We start from the raw sequence: 21062 nt of genomic DNA, 5'->3' as shown, positions 1-21062 counted from the left end.
GTGCATCAAATGGATGTAAAGAATGTTTTCCTCAATGTAGATTTACAAGAAGATGTATATATGACACAACTGTCAGGTTTTGAAATTGAAGGGCAAGAACATAAAGTCTGTAAACTGATTAAGGCTTTATATGGGTTAAAACAAGCTCCACGAGCTTGGTATGCCAAAATGGATGAATAACTTCAGAAAGTTGGCTTTCAACGAAGTGAATATGATGATACTTTGTATGTACGTCAATAGGGTCAAAATCTGGTGATTCTTGTTATGTATGTAGATGATTTGATCATTACTGGAAACAATGATGATCATATTGTAAAGGTGAAAAAGGAGTTACATGAAGGTTTTAAGATGACAGATTTGGGACTACTTCACTACTATCTTGGCATTGAAGTATTCCAACATCCACATCATATTTTCATTTCTTAGAGTAAGTATGCAGCAGAAGTTCTTCAGCGCTTCAGAATGCAGGATTGAAAGCCCGTTCTTACCCCCATGGAAAAAAGCTTGAAACTTTCAAAATTTGAAGGGGGGGAAGGTGGACAGCACTACTTATAGACAGTTGATTGGCAACCCACTTTATCTGACAATGACTCGACCAGATCTATCTTATGCAATTAGTATTCTTTCACGCTTTATGCAGGAACCACGAGACAGCCACTAGAATGCAGCCAAAAGGGTTCTACGATATATCCAAGGAACAAAATATTTTGGTCTTCTTTACAAAAAGACTAAAAACTTTGTACTTGGCAGATTTTCAGATGCCGACTTTGCTGGCAGTATTGATGATCGAGCATCAACCTCCGGTTATTTAATGAACATGGGGTCAGCTGCAGTATCTTGGAGTTGCAAGAAACAAGCTACAGTGGCCACTTCTTCAACCGAAGCAAAATACATATCAACATGGGAAGCAGCATGTGAAATTGTTTGGTTGCGCAGAGTTTTGCAGGATTTGGGCATTCCTCAAGCAAAAGCTACATCATTATTCATCGACAGCCAGTCAACCATAAAGCTTGCCAAGAATCTAGTTTTTCATTCCAAAACAAAACATGTGGACACCAAGTATCATCACATTAGATCGCTCATTGCCAAGGACGTCATCAAGCTAGTTTATTGTCCTTTAGAAGATCAGGTCTCCGATATTTTCACAAAACCACTTGGCAGGATCAAATTTACTAAGTTCAGAGATGAACTTGGTATCTGTTGTAATGTATCTTTGGATCATAGGGGGTAATGTTAGATGATCCAAAATACAAAATTCACAGTTCACAAAGTTAGGATAGAACATTTATTTATTTAGAATATTTAATTAAATATTGGAGACACTTAGAAAGAGAATATTGTTGTAAAAGCTATGACATCTAGAATAATGTCATATCTTAGGCTCCAATTTAGGAGTAGAGGTAGTAGATTGGTTAGAATCGCATTTATTGTAAATGGACACTTTTTAATTTAATAAGTAGCCCATAACTAAAATAGGTTAGGAAATTAAGCTTATATATAGTTCATTCTCCTGATTGCAAGAGTGTTGGAGTGTGTGTGTAAACTCTTGCAAAATTATTATGTAGTTTCTTTTATAATTAATAAAATTGTGTGTCTGAGGACACTTCTGCCATTACAATGTTCAACACAACACTCTTTCACAAACCGAAAAGACATTATTTGCATGTCAACCATGGCCTTCCAAAAGGGCGAAATGAACATGAACATCTACAAACACCTTCAAAATCTTAGGAAATTATTACACTAAAACAAGACCATTCAAAATAGAGATACAATTAGCAGATGTCATTTTACAATTATGTGATTCGTAAACTTCCGTGGATATTCCACAAGATGGTTTGTCATAACAAATCTGATAAAAATAAACAAAAATCTATACTGTGAGGGTAAATTTCCTTAGATTCCAAATTTATTAATTATCGTTTTCTACTTTGGCATGGAATAGATAAAGCGAGGAAAATAGAGAACAATAAATCACAATTACATACCAACCACTATGAACACAAGATATGCATTGGGAAACCCTTACAAGACAAAACCCAGTTGGAAAGTGCAATTGCTCTACTCTCTTTTTTCTGGAATGGAAATAATGCAAGTAAAAAGGAGAAGGCAGTCTCTGTGAAGTTACCTGAGACTATGGCTTGATAGCATGCTACAAACACCAAAACACCTCTATTATGCTCTCTCACTCCCAATCCCAAGTTATTTTGCTCTACAGTGGAACAAGATACAATAGAAATGAACGGAACCATTTTTCCTCCTAGTGGTCCGGTTATAACATAGCCCAATAGCCAACAAAAGGTTAGGTTTGATGCCTTCAACTGTCAACTAAAGTTACAACTTTGACTCTTATATATTCTTCTTCATAATCTTCCTATGGCTAGCCCATTTTGTATGAGTAAAAACTCTAACGTGGTATCCTCTTGAACCACAGTGGTCAAATAGAAAGGACAACTTCCCTGTGTAATGACTTTTGCATATAGAGTTTGATTGACAGCTTTCTTGCACTTTTGGAAAGGTCTTTGACTGTAAAACTGCACCAACGGGTCTGGCACAAGTGAAAGTGTTTGGACTCCAAAAAGCTTCCTTTAATGCCTCAAACAGCCTTTGAAAGTTTTCAAATGCCAATTCTCCAAACTAGGACCTGTCAGTAAAAATGGCCCCGTGAGTTGATTCATCCAATCTTTCCACTCTAAAAGCATCGAGATGGATGACAAATAATATAATAATCCAACCCAAATCATGATGATATAATCAACTGTGCATGATAAAGTTTGAGAGAATAGTTATTCTAGCAAGATGCTAAAAGAAAAATACCAGACTTGCTCTTCAGCTGGACAATTACTACTTTTCCCTAGCAGAATTCATAATATGTTTCTAATATTCCTTGTGGATTTTTTAAATTTATAAAGAAAGGCAACGCACAAAATTTCAAAATACTGATTCCACCAAAACATGAACCTTAAGAACCCTTTTCAATGGCATACTCCCAACTGATACGCAATCCACATATAGCTGTGTACATAATTTGTGTAGTAGTCAACTGACGAAATACATTACTACTTATATATGGCCATATAATGTCATTTGCTATGAAAAAATTCCTAATAATGAGAATCAATTCTAGTCCACTACTAGAACATGAGCTATCATTACTGGATAATGACAACATGGAAAAGCAATCTAAGGGAAGAAAATAAATTTTTCTATCATCTCTTATGCCTATAAAGAAAGTGTTCTTGGTTCAGATTGGTAGAATGTAAGTCTTCAAAACTTGATGTTAATGGTTCAAAATTTCAAACACTACAGATCATGACTTTCTTCCTGTAGAATAATACATTTCTTGTCATTGATGCACTTGATTACAAGAATTGCAGCCTCCAGTGGAATGGATAACAGCTAATACATTACCGTGGAATCCCTTATTGGAAATAGGGATTAAAACAACGAAATTTTGGCAGATTGGAATTACAAGGTTTTGGTCAACAGCTAAATGAACGAGAAATCATTTTTAAGCATACTAAAAAGTATGAATATCCTAACGCTTAAACCTGGACTAAAACTATAAATCATTTGCCAGCCAATCCTTAACAAATAATCAGACAAGGAAAAGAATTTCCTCAACAAAGCATTTTTCATAGTTGTTGAATTAATTTCATTAACAACAACAATCCATTTTAATGGTTTACAGTAGGTAAGCCTTCTTTCTCATCAAAGGCAAACACCAGCTCATCCATTTCTGAGGGTATGTTAGTTAGTTACATAGGTATGCTGTGGGTAAGCACCAAGCTTTTGTTCTTTTTGAACTCTTCAAAATACCCTACATAACACATAACCAACACTGGATCAAGATCTACCATGGAGAAACAGAGGCATGAACGATTACCATAAATGTTTATTAATTAATCAATATGCTAGGTTATATATGCATTTTAGCACTAGTGAGCAGCAAACAGTTACCTAGTCTGATCAGAGAGCTCCTTTCTGGCAGTATCCAATAATGTGGTAATGAACTTTGAAAGTTCAGGATTGAAGCAATGAACCGCAGATGCATGAGCTAGAAAAGGAAGTTTTCTAAGTGCTCGGCCACTTAGACCCTGATCAAGAATTCAACAAAAGCACTCTAAAATAAGAGCAAGAAAGGATAAGCAAAATACAAGTGAAGAAATAAATAATCAACAAGTACACAGTTTTTTACGCTACCAACCAACATAAGAAAAAACATATCACCGTCAATAATGAAAACCAACCGGGGCATGTGCTTCACTTTCCTACCTCGCAAACTAGCGCTGCTTCCAGTAAATTCTTCGACAGGCTCAAAGAATCCTCCAAATGATTTGATTGAGCCATATTTAAACAATGTTGTAGATTTCCATAACTCAATAATGGTGACTCACCAATATCCTGATCAACAAAATCTTCGATAAATGTCAGAGATAAATCTAACAATAGCGTCTATTCAAATGAAATCTGAAAACATCAAGCTTCCTAATAAACTCAACAGCAATTTCTAAACAACCCAAAACATGAGGATACTTGTAAAAGGATATTTACGCTCTCCTGATTGACAAATAAATTTATTTGGACTCCTTGATTAAAATAGTAACTGATCAATAATGGCCCCATACTTCACTTCGATGCAAAAGTGGCCTCAACTTGTGATTTGTAAACAACAGTTTGCATCACTTTACAGCAATCCAATTTTAGGATGCATGTTATTTGATCTTCATAATTCAGAAATTTAAGGCAGGCATAGCATACACTCTTTGTAAAATCCAACAAGGGGTTCTAACTCTATGCATACTATATTTTCAGTCCAAACTTCAAGCAATGTTTCTTAGAAAACAGTGTGACAATATGAAATATACAGAGGTCCACGCAATCTCAATGTCTATATTTTGGCATTCACAGGTAATGTTACAATGTCTCTAACTTCATCATTTCTGAACCCTCGTTGAAATATTCAGAAATGATCAAGCTAGAACACTTAAGATTGAGAAAGGATCACTTTTGCATTGTCATTATCCCCAACAACAAGGAGATCACAGTAGTGCTACTTTTTAAGGGTTAACCTTATATGATCACAGAATCTTTTAAACATCAATGCCAATTGCTCAAGTCTGTTACGAAAAAAACAAGCACACAAACAAACCAAGAACATGAGAACTTGGAACAGATATATACTTCTTCAACAATAAAATGGAGAGAGCTCGGAGGACATGATCTTTTATAATAAAATTCTAAAGAATGACATAAACTGTAAGTACATAAACCCTAAAAATAATTTAAATGTCCTTAATTCATTCGTACAACACTAAAGCGTGAATTAGACTAATTCAACAAGTGATTGTATTAATATGCCAAATTCTAGACCATAGTCTAGTGACCATTATGAACTGAATAACTCAAACAACCTCTCTTAATGGACATTCTAAACACTAAACCAAGTTTATCTCTAAATCTCACAAATTCAACTAAGCCAAGAAACTTGGTGAAAATGTTTGTAGTTTGCTTCTGTGTTGGGAAATGTTTTAACTCAACCTCTCCATCTTCTACAAGTTGTTGAATGAAATGACAATGCACATCAATATATTTATTTTGCTCACAGAAGACAAGATTCTTTGCCAGCTTGAGAACTACCTAGTTATGACAAAAATATCACAGGTTCATCCTAATGGACTTGCAAATATGCAAGCATTCTTCCAAGCTAAGTTGTTCCACATGTCCGTTTTATTGCTGCTCTTTATTTTAAATTCTAATTCTATAGAGGTAAGTGAAACTGCGTGCTCTTTTTTGTTGTTCCAAAAAACTGGCCATGTGCCATGACTAAACACAACCTGTTGCAGACTCATGTCATCCACGGATCCTCCCTAATCCAACTTTGAATAACCACACAAATAAGGCTCCTTTATATTCCCATATAGAATACGAACATCTAATTTTTTATTTACATATTGTTACCACTCCAAGTTGCATTTGAGTTATAAAGTCTTAAGCCGAGAGGGTTATCACTATCACTACAATAGTACCTGTTACCCACCACTATTGAAGTTTCTAAGTCTACTTAGTTAGAAACCCTCCATGCACTTTATCTAATTTATTCCTACCTACTTGTTATGTTACTTAACAAGTTATTTACAATGTAAATACTGAAAATAAACACTAATGCATGCTCAACATATTACAAATCAACAACTAAAGGAAACAGAAACAATCACACCATATGACACCATTATTTTTAGACCAATGTCCCCAAAAAAACCCAATGTGGAAAAACTGGTGCAGCTATATGAGGGTTTTCTTATTAAGCAATATCAGAGTACAATCTGGGTTCCAAAACTAGCCTACCCAATAGAGAATTTCCTTGGCAATAATACCTCTTAGTTTATGACAAATCTCCTGGCTGAAACCCCAGATAAGCCTTCCAGCAACTCTTCAACACCAATTTGAGCCAGAAAGCCCAGCGTCAGACTCTCTCTGGTCTGCGTCAGCGCCTCTCTGGCCAGCGCTGGCCCTGCGTCACCTCGGATGGGTCTACATTAGCAACGCTAGCCTCTCTGAGGCTCCGCGTAGCTCCCAGCTACCTCTGCATGGCCCTGCGTGAGCCCTGGCTAGTTCTGCGTCACTCTCCCCGGCTACTACGCTGCTCTCCCAACACTATCTCTGCCTCTCTGTCTCTCTGTACTCAATGCCCCTCAGCTGCAACTCCCAATCACTAATTCTATCTCTCTTAGCAAACCCCGCTCTAGAGAATAGAATGACTGATCACTCTAGTGTACTCTAAGTGACCCTCAAGCCTCCTCTTATACTTTTCTCGTTGACATATCAACGGTCGAGATTAAGTCCCTAATCAACAACGAAGATTAGATCTGGCTTGATCCATGTCTTTTGGACCATTCTAACACAGTTTCATATTAATCCACATTAATATTTTAATTTCCCTAAGTTTAGTTTTAGGGGCTCCATTAAAAATATTAATTATTTTAATATATCCTAAACTGTTTAGAATATGCCCAAACCCTTTCTGGGTATTGGAGATCTCATGTGCCCCAACCTCTCCACCACATTTCGTGGCTAGAGCACATCCGATGCTACCCCAAATCAACACTCCCTCTTAGCGAGGACTATGCTCTAACAATACTCCTTACTGAGTATTACACTAATCATCCGATATCAGTCCATGTGCTGATGCTAGGCCCGCTGCCCACCATCCTCTGCACTGTTGTATCTTGTACTGCTGCCCATGGTTCTGCCACTGCCACTGCTGCATCTGTACGATAGCTCCCTCTGTATCCGTGCTGCTGCTGGTCCTTTCTCCCAGCACTGCATCCACACTGCACCTCCTCTCATCATGTTGCATCGTGCTGCCCACTGCTGCACTACAACTTAGTTACTAAGAAGTAAGTAACTGATCTCCCAACTCTGACCTCTCTGTTGGGCTAGAGACCCTCCTAATGCTGAAGCTCCCTCTGCCGCTGACAAGTGTTCCCTCTCTGACCTCTGCGCTGCTGCAGCAACTCCCTGCATCTCGCACTATTGCACACATCTCTGTGCCATCCTGCATTGGTGCAACACTCTTGTGCCTCTCGCACTGCTGTAGCCTACTAGCTTCGTGCTGTCTCGGGACTCTTGCATTGTAGCTCTCTCTGCCGCTCCATCCGCATCTCTACCCGACTCAACGAGTCCTGCTACTCCTCTTCATGGCTCCCATAGCAAGGTCTAATCCAAGAGGCTGGGTACCTCAAGGATTCTGCCCCTCATCGCCTGTAGTCCGCCTGACTACAGCTCGATGTCTCCCCACTTCCGCTCAAGTGGTGCGTGTGCACTCATGGCACAGTCATCGTCTGTTAACACTTCCTTCTCTGCCCTTGCTGGCGTTGCCTTAGTCTCGGAAGACTCTCCCTTACTCTTCTTCCTTGGACATTGGGTCGCATAATGACCTAGCTCCCCACAGTGGAAGCACTTGATCTTGGAGAGATACTTCTTCTTCCTCTTTTCCTGCTTTCCCTCAGATGCTAGGTTAACATCTTCCTCCTCCTGCTTGACTTTGATCCCCTTGCTGCTGCTACCCATCTTTGACTGTCATCTCATCTCTTCTTGGTGAAGAGCCGCCCACATCTCATCCCAAGGTGGAAGTGTCCCTCTACCCAGTATACTCTGGAAAAATACCTCCCAGTCTTCTGAGACTGCATTTAGGGATGTCCTCACCATCAACTCCTGATTCGGCGTGGCTTCTATAGCAGTCAACTAATCTCGATTCTCCCTTCTTCATCTGATACGACCTCAACTGATTCTCAAGTAACATTCTTCTTTGCACAAAAGTATGCTGGTACAATTTCTTGAGGGCCTCCCACATCTCATATGTCGTTTCCTTCTCGGCAATGTGTGGTACTACATGGTCCTTGACCCCGTCAAGGATGATGCTCTTGGCCCTCGCCATTGCCTCCTCGTACTTGTCGTTATCATTGGGGTCGACTGGGATAGCTATAACTTTTAAAGCGAAGTTCTTGACATAATTTTTGTCAAGTACGGATAAGATTCTGGCCTTCCAGACTGCGAAGTTCAACGCTCCGTCCAGTCTATCCTGGTCTCTTACTCCGTGTAGTGCCATGATGCTCTTCTACTTCCCTCCTGGAAGTTCTCTATTCGACTCCTCCGAGTCTCTACTTCCCGTCTGGAAGTTCTCTTCTGGACTCCCTCTGAGTCCTGATTTCCCTCCTGGAAATCCTTCTGCCGCTGTCGAGATGCCCCCTACTCTAATCGTCTTGTGTAACTGCACCACTAATCCGGGTTCCTCAGCTAGAAACCCTCAGTAGCAACTCCCTCCTCTTGGCCTTGCTCTGTCAGGTATTGTTCTGACTACAATACCTCACCAACTCCACTTTGCAACATTCCCACAGCCTTCTAAACCCCAGCAACCTGAAGGTGAGAGCTGCCAGGCTCTGTGCAATCCTGGCACCAGCAACTCGACCTCCTCAGCCAACTGCGTCAACCCTCCCAGCTTCTGCATGGTTTTTCCTTCCTTAGCCTCTGCGCTGCCTCTTCTCAGCTCACCCTTGATGACACAGGCACTGCGTCACCCTTCCCTTGTTGCTGCTCTGCTAGAAACAACTTTTATCACCTCGGGACAACTGTTTTCTGCTACTATTGCTCTGCTCGGCTGATGTCTTTAGTCCTCCTATGATCTGCAATCATGCTCTGCTACCATGTTGAAGTTTCTAAGTCTACTTAGTTAGAAACCATCCATGCACTTTATCTGATTTATTTCTACCTACTTGTTATGTTACTTAACAAGTTATTTACAATGTAAATACTGAAAATAAACACTAGTGCATGCTCAACATATTACAGATCAACAACTAAAGGAAACAGAAACAATCACACCATATGACACCATTATTTTTGGACCAATGTCCCCGGAAAAACCCAATGTGGGAAAACTGGTGCAGCGATCTGAGGGTTTTCTTATTAAGCAATATCAGAGTACAATCTGGGTGCCGAAACTGGCCTACCCAACAGAGAATTTCCTTGGCAGTAATACCTCTCAGTTTCTGACAAATCTCCTGGCTGAAACCCCGAATAATCCTTCTGGCAGCTCCTCAGCACCAATTTGCCCTAGAAACCCCAGCGTCAGCCTCTCTCTGGACTGCGTCAGCCCCTCTCTGCCTAGCGTTGGCCCTGCGTCACTCTTCTCGGCTACTGCACTGCTCTCCCGGCACTATCTCTGCCTCTCTGTCTCTCTGTACTCAATGCCCCTCAACTGCAACCACCGATCACCAATTCTAACTCTTTTAGCAAACCTCGCTCTAGAGAATAGAATGACTGATCACTCTAGTGTACTTTCCAAGTGACCTTCAAACCTCCTCTTATACTTTTCTTGTTGACATATCAACAGCCGAGATTAAGTCCCTAATCAACGACTAAGATTAGATCTGGCTTGATCCATGTCTTGTGGACCATTCTAAAACAATTTCATATTAATCCACATTAATATTTTAAGTTCCCTAAGTTTAGACTTAGGGACTCCATTAAAACTTAGGGACTCCATTAAAAATATTAATTATTTTAATATCTCCTGAACTGTTTAGAATCTGCCCAAACCCTTTGTGGGTATTGAAGATCTCATGTGCCCCAACCTCTCCACCAAATTTCGTGGCTAGAGCACATCCAATGCTACCCCAAATCAACAACCACAAGTGGCTGACCCCATAGGAGAAATTTTTCTCCTAGATCTCTCTTCAGCCGGCAGCCAGCAGCCCCTAATAGCCACTAGTAGCCACTACATTGTGCCAATTGATCTCCATTCTCTGCATTAGTCATATGTCCCCTCGCCCATCTGTCGAGAACATATGTTCAAAGGTGGGCAATCCAACTCAAAAGGTATGCATTTCATTGTGCAATCAAGCGCTTATGCTTGTTTTTCCTTGGGCATGGATTATTGGGTGGCTTGGAAGAAGGAATGGTGTTTACCATAGTTTTGTTCCCTCAACTTAAATGGGGCGTTAATCCTCAATCCTAGTCCCGTGGGATCTCCTTTATTGACCTATGATTTCAAGAAGGACACTACTTGGGAAACCCCGATTTTGGTTGCGTGGTCCCATTTTTTTGTTCCACATTTTTCACTTTCCTTTGCATATTACAAGCCCTATTTCATAATTTTCCTTCTTTGGGTCCACATGATCACAAGGTCCACAAGGCATTGGCACACCCCCTCCCTTCTCCGCATGTCTGGATTAGGCCTGGAAATGTTGCCCTAGAGGTTCATGCAACAAAAAGAACATTAAACATATATCACGGCCACAAGCAAGAAACAAAAGAAAAGAATATCATAAAATGCAAAAGATGGTTGAGACATTAATATAGCACGTGGGCAAAAGCCAACCATGAGCTCTACCCCCAATTATGACCATCACCCTGGTTCCTTGGGCCCCATGAGTGCCTATACACCATTAAGGAACCCATGCATGTCCCAACCCCTAGTGGCAAACAAACTGCCCCACCTTAAGGGGGTAATAACTGCTTAAATCATACACAACATGCTCTCATTTCCTGGAGCCCCAAGCAATAATACAATGGAAAATTAGGAAAAAGAAAAAGGAAAATAAATAAGGGTGGAAAAACAAAGGTCGGGGTGACTGATGTACCCACGATTTTTCCCTCCTACATTAAACCCAAATATGTAGACATCCCTCATCATTTCCATCCTTGAGCCCATGGTGTTGACATTTCTAAGTCTAACCGTTAGAAATTTTATCTGTATTCTTCTGGTTTATTTCTCCTACTTGTTAATTACAAACAAGTTATTTAAACATATAAACATCGAAATAAACACAATACAGTCTCAACCATCTACAGATCAACAACTAAAAGAAATAACAAACACACAAGTGACACCGTTATTTTTGGACAACTCATCCCTGGAAAAACCCAACTTGGGAAAACCGATGCAACAATTCTAAGGGTTATTTATTACGCAGTATATCCTTGAGTACAACCGAGTGCCAAATTGGCTCACCCGACGGAGTAAAATAACCAGCAGCAATACCTCTCTATTCAGAAGCAGATATTCGGAAAACCTGCGCCACGAAACCCTCTCCAGCACAACTGAAGCACTGTGCTAGCCCTCCTGGCCTCTACGCCAGCCTCAAAACCCTCTACGTCAGCCCTCTGGGGCACTGCGCAGCCTCTACAGCCTTCTGTGTCACTCCTGCTACACTTTGCATGGATGATGTAGACCCTCTATCCTCTGCGCTATCTCAGCTAGCCTCTTTCTGGCTTGCTCTGGCTTCTGCATCTGCCTCTCTGCCTCTACACTAGTCTCTCGGCACTATCCCTGCCTCTCTGTCCAGTACTCACTGCCCCTCGCTACAAACTGATCACTGATTCGACTTTTCTTAGCAAACCCCGTTCTAGAAAATCGAATGATTGATCACTCCGGTGTGTTCTCCAATTGACCCTCAAGCCTCCTCTTATACTTTTCTATTGGTCCTTCAAAGGCTGAGATTACATATCTAATCAACAACTAAGATTAGATTTGGCTTGATCCATGTCATTTGGAACCTTCTAATCCAGTTTTATATTAATACCCATTAATATTTTATTTTTCTTAAGTTTAGACTTAGGAACTCCATTAAAAATATTAATTATTTTAATATCTCCTTAACCGGGAAGAATCTGACCAAACCATTTCTGGATCTTGTTGATCTCACGTGCTTTAGCCTCTCCACCAATTTTCATGGCTAGAGCACATCCAATGCTACCTCAAATCAACACATGGCATTTGGCTTGAAGACCCCCATGTCCCCATCCATTCATCACCATTCACATGACGCCTGTCAAATGAAGGATGTACCTGAGAACTATCTTTTCCCTTAGGGTTGGAAACACCTAATAGGGTTGTTTATTAGACACTCCTACCTAGGTAGGTAACACTATTACAATCTTAAAGCCCCAAATTTGGAAGAGAAGCCCACCATGAAGTCTCAATGTGTGAAAATTCCTAAACCCAGAATCCCTACTACAGCGACTAATATTACTTCTCCTACATGTTAAACCATACAAGTTATTTACTATGTTCTACAATAAATATCAAAGTAAATACGAATGCAACAATCACTATTTAAAATTAATATGTCGAAACAAGAAAAAGAAACAACACAATGACACAGTTATTTTTGGACAAATGTCCTTGAAAAACCCAATGCGGGAAAACCAATGCAGCAAATGAGGGTTTCTTTATTATTCTTCCGCAAAAATCTCATGTACAAGATACAACTAACAGAATAGAAGAGGATTCTCTATGAGAATTTTTACAGACACTTCTCGACAAGTTTTTGATCCAGGAGAGGACCTGCTGCCCCCTCTGCGTCTCACTGCATCAGCCCCTGCGTGAGAACTATGCTATCCCAACGTCACACTGGCTTTGCGTTGTCCTCTGCGTCACAGCCTCTGCGTTGTCCTCCTTTTGCTCTGCGTCTTCTACTCCTAACCTTCAAACTGATGTTGATACCCTCTCTCTCCTTCTCACCTGCAACTCTCGCTCTTATTCAATTTTCTCTTGCCAAACTTCGACCAATGAGAAAATCAAACTTACTCAAGTAACTGAGTATCTGGCTCTAGAGTGTTTCCAAATGCCCCTCGATGTCCTTATAATCTTCCATTTGAGAAACAACGACCCATATTAGATTCTAATCAATGGCTCAAATCATTTGGACTCGATCTTCGTCTTCTTCTAGATGTTACACCCACAGTTTAAATTAGTACCGATTAATTATTTTAATTTCCTAAGTTTAGACTTAGGGTCCCATTAAAAATGATTAATTATTTTAATAAAACTGTCTCCAGGTGGAATTTCCCAAAACGATTTCTAGGTATTGTGGAATACATATGTCTAAGCCTCCATGCAAAATTTGAGACTTAGAGAACATTCGATGCTACCAAAAATCAACACTTCCTCTTAGCGAGGAATGTGCTCTAGCAATGTGACTTGCCTAAGCATCACCATGTTTTGTAACATCTCCCTCTGCGCTGCTGACGTCTGATATCACTGCCCACCAACTACTGCACATGACCCTGCCACTGCCAACACTACATCTGTCTTGCAACTCTCTCTCATTTCCTGCCACTGTAACAGAGGAATTACATTTCTACTGAAACGGATTCTCTACCATACCGATCTGCTCCCTGAACTGAATGAACTTAGCTCTTCCTAGAGCCTTTGTGAGTACGTTTGCTACTTGATCTCCTGTGGGAAGATACTGCAGTTGCACTACCCCACGTTGAAAACAGTCTCTAATAAAGTGACATCTGATATCAATGTGTTTTGACCGATCATGAAATACTAGATTCTGAGAGCGTTTGATACAACTCTGATTATTGCAGTAAATCCTGGTCGCTTCCACCCTTTTCCTGAATAAACTCACAAGCAGTTTTCTAAGACATATAGCTTCGCACGACGTTGTGCTGGCTACCATATATTCAACTTCTGTTGAGCTCAGAGCTACCTACTTCTGCTTCTTGCTGCACCAAGAGATAATTCCTGATCCAACACTGAAGCAGTACCCAGAGGTAGTTTTTCGGTCTACTGAACTACCTGCCCAATCTACATTTGTGAATCCATTCAATCTGATGTCATCCCCTCGAGAGTATTTCAACCCATATCCGACTGTTCCACGCACATACCTTAGAATGTGCCTAGCTGTTGCCCAATGCACCCTTTTCAGTTCCACCATGAACTGACTAAGGGTGTTGACTAGACACATGAGCGATCCAATGTGCTGTCTATACAAGGTGGGGTCCACCTCCTTGTCCCCTGATGCATCTATTTTCTTCCAGTTGGTGATCATGAGAGTAGCCATGGGCCGACAATCTTGCATTCTAAATGTCTTCAGAATTTCTGTAGCATATCTTCCTTGCCCAAAGAAGATCTCCTCATTCTTCTGCCAAACTTCGAACCCTAGAAAAAAATGCATATATTAGTTTTTGGTAGCATCGGAAGCACTCTAGCCTTGAAAATTGGTGGAGAAGCTAAGGCACATGAGTTCTAAGAACCCAGAATCTATTTGGTGAATTTCCACCCAAAATATATTTTATTAAAATAATTAAAAATTTTAATGAGGTTCCTAAGTCTAAATTTAGAGAAATTAAAATATTTATGGCTATTAATCAAAATATGGGTGAGAATGATCTAGAAGGCGGATCAAGTCATGTTTTCATCTTAGCTGTAGATTAGAGACTTAATCTCTGTTGATCAGTGGTTGTCATTGATGTCAACCCAAGCAGCACCAGGGGCTACCCCAATTTTGCATGGGCATTTTGACTTGACAACTGACTCTATCGTAAGTCAAGGATCTTCTAGATGGATTCTACTCATCGAGATGTTTCCGTTGATATATGGTACACCACGTAATTCTTCACGGTTTGAGAGATATTCGAGTTTGAAGTTAGTAACCCCAGTTAGTGGGCTAAACCTTATGGGGTTGTGGCATGACACTCATAATTGGTTGTGGTCATTGAATAGTCAACAGTTAATAATGTTTTTTTTTTTTGCTCCTAAAATCCCTCCAACTTTCACTTGTTGAGGATCCTCTCAACTCAAGACATTCATATAAATAGTGACCCTCATATCCTCCTCTAGTTGGGATTTTGTGGCTTCAAATAGGGCATCGTGGCATTTTCGCTATAACTCATTTTTTGTGAAGCTTTAGAAGCTAAAATTAAAACCCATTTGAACCGAAATCTAGATGAACCTCGTGATCGAATTTCAGATCTTGGTTCGCTATATTTTCAGAGATATGAATTGAGGAAGTTAGGATTTTTGCAAGCTCCCGAATTCGATGTCAAACATGTGACATTGGGAAAATCCTCATAACTTTCTCTTTGAGCATTGGATTCAAAGTTCGTAAATAGTCCCAGAAAGAGGACGGACTGTAGTTTGTTGAGTAGCTTTTTCAGGGCTGAAGGTCGCAACAGTGACACGTTGCACTTCGTACAAGTTCGTTCCACTGAACCAGTCTATAATCAGGTCATCATGGGAGATTGGGCATAACTCTTTCTTGAAGAATCCAATCTTGATCAAACCTATGGGGTTGGAAAGAGGACTCAGAGGGCTACCACAGGACGAAATTTCAGACCCTAGAGATCCGAAATTACATAGATACAATAGATTCAATATCGAGCTCCTAGAAGGAAAGAAAAAGCATGCATTCAAGGATCACTGTAGTAAGGACCACACATCAACAGTCAAGGGTAAGTCTCCTATAGCAAGGTATGTATGATTAGTGTTTACATTTGAAATATGAGTATCATCTCTGACATATGTTTTTGCAGGACAACGTAAGTACATACAGGGTCTCGGTTATATCTCTATGTCTCTATATGTCACAGTTAGTTTTGATACCACATTTCGGATGTCCTATTCTTGATACTACACATTTGATGCTACATATTCTTGATGCTACACCAAGTCTGCTAAATCTATATGATGTTGTAAGTTCATGTTACTTGTATTGTCATAGTTGATAGAATGGTCTCTGTTGTTGTACTTAGAACTAGGTCCATCATGAGTCTAGGGTTTGTCATCAATTTTTATTGTATATATCTTTAGGTCAGTTTTGGATATAGTCTTTTATAGAGCTAGTCCTATATCAAGAGTGGGAGTCTTTGTCTACTGCTGCAGCAAGTCAACAACAAAAGTGACAAGCACACTTTAGCTACGCAATATAATTTATAATTTGTATTTATTCATTATTATGCACTTAGATGTGTTTTGCAGGCACAGGTAAGTTGAAGGGTATTTTGTTTTGTTTTGGGATTGGTTTTGTCGGGCAAATTTTGCATGCAGGTAGAAGAAGATTCAAGTACAACTTCAAGCAAGAATTCAAGAGCAGAAGTATCAAATCAAAGGAAGCATTGCAGAAGGACTTCCTTTGAAGACATGACAACCATCTGTATATTGTGAAGAAGTTTCAAGGCCAAGAGTCATCATTGTAGAGTTGTAAAAGAGTCATTTGTAAAAATGTCATCATTGGAAGAGTCATTATTGTAAAAGAGATAATCTCCCTAGAGTCGAAAAGGCATTATTGGGAGGTATAGGAGTCTCTGTTGGGATGATGTCATGGTTAGGTTGCAGGTCATAGAGTGATTGGGTATTTGGTCAAGTACACGAAAATCATTGTACATCTTATTGTATCGTGGATTGTTGTCCCTGGTTTGGGAATCCACGGCCTTGTATTATTTCAGTCATTATAGGGTGGCAGGGAGGTGCTAGGTAGGTGTATGAAGTCACCTATAGGTTGGGGCTTGTGAACACTTCAGGGTGGTAGGGTGGTGCTAGGGCGAGTTGTGGCTCGCTAAGGTGTTGGGGCATCCATTCAGTTGATTACTAAAGAAACCAGGGTGTTGGGGCGTCCTTCCAGTGGGAGCTAGAGAAGAATGTTTCTTTAGAATTCTAGGAAGTTGTTGCTTTCATTTCATTTGGGGCTGAAGATTAAAGAATTTATTAGAAAAGTGTTCGGTGGTTTTTGACCCGGAGGGCGTTTTCCACCTAAAATTCTTGTGCCTAATGTGTTATTTAATTTACTGTTATTACTGCATAAACATTAATAATAATTGAAGATTAACTAGTGCTCTGAAAACATTTAAAAGTGCTAATTGCTAAGGAACACTGATTCACCCCCCCTCTCAGTGTTTCCAACAATTGGTATCAGAGCTTGGTTCCTTCAATAGAAGTCTAACAACTAGAAGGAGATCATGGACTATATTAAGAATAGAGTTCCTTTGTTCACTGGAAATAACTATGCACTTTGGAGTTGAAGAATGCAAGTTCATTTGCTGGCACAAGGATACGAAGTATGGGAAATCGTTGACAAAGGCTTCACACCAATCCAGGATGAACATGTTAAAATTGGCAACTAGGGCCAAACTCCATGTGGGTCATCTTATTTATGGCAACTGATATTTTTCTTGGATCCCTCTCATCGAGAGGTGTAGGATTGATCTAAAGATCATCCAATTCCGATAATTATTCATGGAGTCGTGAATTTATTTGCGTTATAAGACAATTCGTCAAGGTCAGCGAGCAACCAAATAAATGCCACATGTGCTCAACATTTTAGTATAAATAGAGGTGGCTTTCAAGTCATTTCAACACACTTGGAATCTCTTCCTCTCTCTACTTGTCCTTGGGTTTTATTAGGAGGAGAGATCCTAAGGAATAACGTTGCCCTGATCCAGAGGGCAAAAAGCTGAACTGCCAGAAAAACCAAAACTACCGGAACTGTCAGAACTACCGGAAAAGCTCGAAAAGTCGGAACTACCGGAAAAACCGAAAAAGTCGGAACTTCCACAAAAGCTGGAAAAGCCAGAACTGCCGAAAAAGCCGGAAATGCCGAAACTGCCAGAAAAGCCGGAAAAGCCGAAACTGCCGAAAAAGCCAGAACTACAAAAAAAGCTGGAAAAGCCAGAACTGTCGGAAAAGTTGGAAACGCTGGGAAAGCCGGAACCGCTAGAAAAGCTGGAAATGTCGGAACTACTAGAACTGCTAGAAAAGCCAGAACTACCGGAAAAGCCGGAACTGCCTAGACTGCTGGAAACAACCGGAATTGCCGGGAACAGCTAGAACTACCAGAACTGCCGGGAATTGCCGAAACAGTCGGAGCATCTATCTCCGAAGGAGAGAAGCATGCAAAGGACAACTAACATTGGGACTGTTGTATAGTACTTAGCAGCAAATACACCAAGCATGCAATGTTACAGTTAGCATGCAAAGGACAACTAGCATGCAACAACAAGCATGCTAAGGAAAACAAGCATGCTAGGGACAACAAGCAAGCAAGGTGTAGCCAACACATAGGTCAGGATGGCAACATGGTGCAGCAATGGCACATAATGCAGTACAGTGATGGGTATAATCATGATTAATGAAGCGTGATGAGATGCAGCATAGTGATGATGGGTGCAGCATGGTGCAGCGCGGTGAAGTGCAGCATGATGACGAAATGCAACACAACGATAGGTGAAGGAGTCACCTTGGAGAATTAGTTGAAGCAACATGTCTTCAACTGATCTCATGTATCATCTTCTTAGAGATGATCTATGCTCTTATCTAGATAAGTCAATGTGTTGACTTCTGTTGTAAATATACTATATCTCTCTCTCTCTCTGCTGAACTATTGAAGAACATATAAGAAGAATTGATCAAGGGTTTCCCCACATTGGGTTTGTCCCTGGCTAGCGCCACATCTTGTGTCCTCTTGTCTTGGCTTGTTTTCTACGATTTATGTTTATGTTCTATTTGCAGTTTACTTTAATGCTGATGTGATTGATAATCTGGAAAAGATATGGAGATAACTGTGAAAATTGAAATAAATTGCTCTAAGCATAAAACATACCTAAATTTAACAAAACAAGGTAAGAAAAATATGGTATGATGCAAAGGCTAAAGATCTTATTATCAGTGGGCTTATCGAATCTGTTTATCTTAAGGTATTGAGATGCAAAACTGCTAAAGAGGTATGGGGCAAGCTTGAAAATATATATGCAAGTGACTCAAAGGTGAAACAAGCAAAGCTTCAAATTTTCAAGGCAAACATTGAGCAACTCAAAATGAGGGAAGATGAAGATATTGCTGCACATTTCCAGCATGTTGATGAAACAACAAATACATTGGAAGGTTTGGGAGAACCTGTTGAAACGAAAATTGTTGTCCGAAAGATCATCAAAACCTTGCCAGCAAGATTTAACCCTAAGGTATATGTCTTGGAAGATAGATCGAATCTGACCAATCTCAGTGTAGATGAATTGCATGGAATTCTTACGACATAAGAAATGAGGATTGAAGAAGAGGATGGCACATCTCACTTAGAAACATCATTTGCCGCATCCAAGAAGAATAGTAAGGACAAGCAGACTCCGAAAGCAAAAACTTGCAATTGTAAGGATGAGGAAAAGGAAGAAGATGAAGAAGAATTCTTAGATAAAGAGTTTGCCTACTTCACGCGGAAAATGAGAATAGGTACGGGAAAATTCAAAGGTAAACTTCCATTAATATGTTTTGATTGTGATGAGGTTGGGCATTTTGCAACCAAATGTCCTCACAAAAATGAGGTTGTTACGAATGGAAAGAAAGGTCCTAAGAAGTTCAACAAGCAAGGCAAGAAGAAATGGTTTAAGAAAAGTTTCTTCACCAAAGAAGATAGTTCCTTATCCGAAGAAGACAGTGATAACGAAGAAGAATTCAATGGAAGAGTATTGTTTATGGCCAAGCACAATAAGCAAGACGCACCTGATGAAGGAGACAAAGAAGAAGAAATCACTGAGGTTGAATTTCAAAACAAAGTGATCAGGGTTATCAAAGAGCTCAAAGTCGAGAAGAAGCATGTCAACTCTCTTGAAGATGAATTGAAGACAGAAAGAGAACATGTCCTCAACCTTAAAATCAAGGTTGAAGAATACAAGCGAATTGAAGAATATCTCAGGAAAGAATTAGAGGAAAAAACAAGGAAAGAGAAGCATCGGAAGCTGAAATAGTTGCTCTACGAAAGGAAGTAAAAAATGGAAAAACTTCTCAAAACTACGCCAACAGTTCAAAGACTTTGGACGAACTCATCAGCAACCAACGATCATACTGTTAGGTTCCTATACCAATAGGAGTCATAATTTTGAATGACTAAGGTTAAGCCTAGTAATATTGTACATACCTCTGCTTTCTGCAAATGTTTTCCATATTAAAAAGTTAAAAAATGTAAAGAGGGTATGTCCTAAAAGAATAATCAAAGGACAAAAAGAATGAAAATAGGTCAAAAAAATGAAATATATGAACCCCAAAAGACAAAAGAGACCATGGAAAGTGTGCAAGTCAAAATGCCACTACTATTTACTTTTTATGCATAATGAATGATTGTGTACAACTTGTCACTTATGCCACAATCCATGAATAGTCAAAATGTTTAAACTGGCCTATTTCATGCTTTGAATCTTATGTTTCATAGGTAGTGAATAAATCTAACCAAACAGTGTAATCTTCACAGATCATTAGATAGGTAGAATGAATAAAAGGAGCTCATCAGTTTAATCTGAGCCCTTGGATGATATAGTGTTAGACTTAGATACTTTATTTTGTAAAGAAAAGAAAAGTTTGATAAGGGTTGTGTTAAGTTATGGTATGTTCTATGCTTATAACAGTTTACTTCTTTTTCTTATTATATTCCACCGATTAGCAATTACATGTACATAAAATAAAGTGCAGATAGAACATTAAACGATCGACAGAAAACAAGCCAAGACAAGAGACACAAGATGTGGCGGCTAGCCAGGGACAAACCCCACAATGTGTGGGGAAACCCTTTGATCAAATCTTCTTTTATCTTCAATAATTCAGCAGAGAGAAATAGTACAATAAATCTGATTCATATCAGCAGTAGCAAACCCTAGATCAGTAACATCAGTATTAGCGGTCTCATTTTCAAACTAGGGCAGACCATATCTCACAAACCGACAGTCGGATTGACTTCATTCCACCACCAAAAGTTTCGGCTTTCAAAGGAGGTTCAGATGAACCTACA

The 21062-nt window shown here is 39.8% G+C and overlaps 1 protein-coding gene across 2 annotated transcripts in view; it reads right to left on the bottom strand.

Moving 5' to 3' along the window:
* Positions 1 to 2089: 2089 nt before the first annotated feature.
* The window catches only part of LOC149173497 (pachytene checkpoint protein 2 homolog), a 347964-nt gene continuing 328991 nt past the window's right edge, over positions 2090 to 21062 (bottom strand). Inside the window, exons 13-16 of one of the 2 annotated variants that reach the window (XM_089424626.1) lie at positions 4276 to 4404; positions 3961 to 4097; positions 3763 to 3820; positions 2090 to 2644 (exon numbers count right to left, since the gene is read on the bottom strand). In XM_089424626.1, coding sequence (XP_089280752.1) covers positions 3811 to 3820; positions 3961 to 4097; positions 4276 to 4404 — 276 coding nt within the window. In that variant the 3' untranslated portion in view covers positions 2090 to 2644; positions 3763 to 3810. Of the gene's footprint in view, positions 2645 to 3187; positions 3821 to 3960; positions 4098 to 4275; positions 4405 to 21062 lie in introns of those variants that run through there. The other variant, XM_089424625.1, reaches the window with a different exon arrangement.

This window comes from Pinus tabuliformis, chromosome 4_2, assembly GCF_031772625.1.
Source record: "Pinus tabuliformis cultivar Carrire ecotype Pingquan chromosome 4_2, CPIR1, whole genome shotgun sequence".
In the NCBI taxonomy this organism is placed as follows: domain Eukaryota; kingdom Viridiplantae; phylum Streptophyta; class Pinopsida; order Pinales; family Pinaceae; genus Pinus; species Pinus tabuliformis.
The sequence above is the reverse complement of the archived record's forward strand: the minus strand, read 5'-3'. Positions and strand labels throughout refer to the sequence as shown.